Genomic DNA, 4,067 nt, shown 5'->3' on the forward strand with positions numbered 1-4,067 from the left:
TCGACAGCGGGAATTGTCCTCTGATCGACTTTATGATAAATAGGACTAAATCTCTTTTTAGAATAGAATACTAATATAGCGATAAGTTTCTTTACTAACAATTTTATGGATCTGAGTAATCTGAAATAAACCAATTTTATTTTATTTTATTTTTTATTTTATTTAAGAATATCCGGATATTTTTTTAAAATTTCGTAAACTGGATGGTTAATTTTTAATGTGGAAATCGTACTTTCACAATGGTTTACGATCGTTCCACGTACGGCCAAGTTAGTTATTTTATCTACTAAGCAGCGTCCATTAATATCTAAAATAAGTTTAAAATGATTTAAAAAATCTACGCCTAAAATTGGCTGCTTAACGTCACAAATTACGAATGACCATTTAAAAGATCTCTTCAATTTTAAATCTAAGGTAAGAATTTTAGTGCCATAAGTCTTAATATTAGAACCATTCGCTGCGAAAAGCGAGTAATTAGAATTTAAATTTATGTCCAGTCTATTTTTTACTACACTCTTTGGTAAAACAGAAATACATGCTCCTGAATCTACTAAAAATTTTAAATTGGATATTCTATCACTTACAATTAGGCGGTGATCGGAAACTGCGCTGCCTCCCGCCACCGGCTGCAGCTCTGCTAGTTTTCCGGCCTCGGGACGGGGGCTTCACTCTTGTTCTCCCAGCTGCATGGGGGCTCGCATCGGAAAGCTCGTCCTCGATACTTCCAGTGGTACGTACACAGCCAACCTGGACTCCCTGGCGCTCGACGTGGTCTCGATTGTGTCCGCTCCCTTGCATAGTTCCCAGTCGGCCTGCTCCTGCTCCTGCTTCTGCTCCGGACTCCATCTCTTTGTGCTTCTAACTGGTTAATTTTCAGTTTCATTTTCGCGATCTCTGCTATTATGGCTGCTACCTCGAAGCTGGTTGACGATGGCTGCTGCTGACCACTTGCTACTTCGCCGATATTACTGGGCTGGTGAGTGTCCATGATTTTATCTGCTATTCCTGCTAATTCTTCTAGATTACTAGTGGACGTCACTGCTAGGACCGCTTGGACCGAAGAAGGTAAGTGACCTTGCCACAAAATCTTCAGGGTCTCGTCTTCGATTTTTCCTCTAGCTAATTCCTTCATTCTTCTAAGCAGCTGACTCGGTTTCTGGTCACCAAGCTCGATTTCGGAAATTAATTTTCTTACTTGCCGCGCCTCCGATTCTTCATAAATTTGCAGTAGTCGATTTTTCAGCGCTTCATATTTATTCTGCTGCGGCGGATTTGCCAAGATGTCTGCAACTTGCTGAATGGCGTCCCTGTTCAGCTTCGCGACGCACATAAAATATTTATTCGCATCCGATGTCTTTTGTGGAGCTAAAATTGCCTCGACTTGATAAAACCACAGGCGAGGGTTATCCTTCCAAAATTCTGGGATTCTGCTACCAATGGAAATTGTTGCCAATTCTGTATCTTCTTTCTTCATAGCTGGCGAAAATCCGCTTGTTGAGGCTTGCGGTGCGGCGCCCATCAGGTTATGCTGCTGCTCGTTCATTATATTTTCAGCCCGGTGGTCGTCTGGGTGGAGCCTTCGTTGGTCGGAGTCTTCGCTGTCTTAGTTTTAGCCGGAGTCGGAGCTGTCTTCGTGTTCACGGGTCACCAATGTTATGTCTATGCTGTATGTCTACGGTGGTATATGGGACACACAGAGATATAGACTACGGAGCAGTAGCAGGAGGGCACAAGTGAAAGACTCGAGAGCGTTGGACCAACTGTTTATTGAAATAATATTTTACTTATTCTAAGCTCCGTTCATACGTCACATCTTACATACACAATTGCAACTCGCACGCGTCAGCATTCACACACTTACAAACAGGTTCAAAGTACAGACCCCACAAATTTAAATAAAATTAATAGAAAATTCAACAAAAATCAAAATTCAAACCCCCCTGTGGCATGAATACCGCAGCTATAGATTGACAGCCAGTAATTTTCATACAATATGCAATGTAAAAAGCAGATCTCTACAAGCTTTAGCAAAACAATTATTGAAAAAAAACTTTTACTTTTACTTTTTTACGCTCATGGTCTAATAAATGAAAAAAATGCTTTGAGAAAATATTGTGAGTTATATGATTTGGAAGCAATACAATGTATTGTCCAAAGATAGACCTTGGCTTAGTGCTTCTCCAGATGCTTTACTTGGAGAAGAGACTGTCATAGAAATTAAGTGTCCATAATATGTAAGCAGAAACAGACACATAAGTCCAGAATCTGTTTCCTACCTACAAATACATAATAATAATATCTATGTACGCTTAACACCACGTCAGTCTGACCCCGTGCTCAGTAGGTACCTGAAGGACTTGTGTTACAGGTACCAGACAACGGAAATATATTTAATATTTTTATACTATACATATTATTAAGATTTTTATTATATCATAGTACATATTTAATACACATCCAGACCCGGGAACATTGAGAACTTTTTGTTCCGTCGGTAGGATTCGAACCCGCGACCCCCGGCTTGAGCTGCCACACACTCAACCAATTGACCCACAGAGGTCGTCAAATACTTGTCAACAAACAAAGTTGTCCTTACTATTTCCAAGTACAAGGCCAAATGTATTGTGCTGAAAAACATTTTTGTAACTCAGTAATATATACTTTTGTACTTAGATCTGAAAGTATTTATTTTAGAAAGAGACGAAACTTTTATTAACAACATGTTACTAAAATTAGATGAGTTTTACAATAATTAAGTATATAAAAGGGGAAATCATAAACAAGTATTTGTATAAGGATTACTATAATATAATAAAACCAATAGTTCATTATTTATGTTTTTTATTCATAATACTCTCCCTGAAATTGCATAACATTACGCATAAGAAAAATATTTTAGATGCCAAAACAACATAATATGTGTTCATTTCGGTGGTTAAGATTTTAAAAGTTTTACTCAAACCAATAAGACGTTCAATGTGTACTCTCTGAGAAGCTATTTTCCTATCATGCAATAGTTCTGTGCCACACAACTGAGATCTCCCCCGTAAAAAAGTTGGAATATTAATGCCAATGTTTTTTTTTAATCTTTATTTTATAAAGGCCATACATCATTAAGATTAAGCCGGCCTTAACAAAAATTTAACAAATTAATTTAGGCGACATAAATAACATTATTATCTAATTTTCTTAAATATAGGGAATGTATAACAAAACTTATTAACCTATCACTATGTTCAGCTTTGAAATCCGAACTTACAATATTATGTATAAAAAAATAAAAATCTAATTTGCTACATTTGGTGTCCACAATAAATTCGTTTCTGAGGGATTCGTTCCTATCACACTCCAAAAGAACATGATATAAATACTCATAACGATCACATACTACACAATTTGGGCTGGAATTTTCGCCAATCAAGAAAAGAAAATGATTGAGAGGAATGTGATTGGATCGAATTCTAAAACAAACTGAGAGATCTCTCTTATTAAGCTTGACATTAGAAAACCAGGGTTTTTTGGGAGGTTTACTAACTATTGTTCTATACCAAATGCCAGAAGTTAATGACTTTTGTTGAAAGTGCTGATTCCATTCATTATAACAATTATCTTTAATTAACTTAACATAATCCTTAAAATATGAGATCACATTGCACAAAGAACTGTGCTGCATTCGCTAAAGAGTCAGCTGTCTCATTGCCACTAATTCCAACATGAGATGGTACCCACTGCAATTGGACATTAACCCCATTACGTATTAAACGATAAATACATTCAATAATGAGGAAAGCCTCTTTTCTGGCTATGTTACCCCTACCGCAAGAGATCAGATGGTGAAGACAACTTTGAGAGTCTGTTACGATGACAACGTTTTGATAGTCAGTAACCTCTATATAAGTTAGTGCTTTTAATATTGCTATTAACTCAATGCTCATGATAGGAATATCCGGGTTATCAATCAGAAATTGGGATTTAAATTTACGCCGTCAATCATAAAATGCACACCCTCCAGAATTTGTAGATTTTGAACCATCTGTGTAGATGTGGACATAATCAAAATAACTAGT

General features: G+C 36.9%; 1 protein-coding gene across 1 annotated transcript; it reads right to left on the reverse strand.

Moving 5' to 3' along the window:
• Positions 1-637: 637 nt before the first annotated feature.
• LOC121736220 lies at positions 638-1,879 on the reverse strand. The gene has a single exon (XM_042127308.1). The coding sequence runs from the start codon at positions 1,541-1,543 to the stop codon at positions 638-640; it is 906 nt and encodes a 301-aa protein (XP_041983242.1). The 5' UTR covers positions 1,544-1,879.
• Positions 1,880-4,067: the final 2,188 nt, after the last annotated feature.

This window comes from Aricia agestis, chromosome 18 (genome assembly GCF_905147365.1).
Source record: "Aricia agestis chromosome 18, ilAriAges1.1, whole genome shotgun sequence".
NCBI lineage: Eukaryota > Metazoa > Arthropoda > Insecta > Lepidoptera > Lycaenidae > Aricia > Aricia agestis.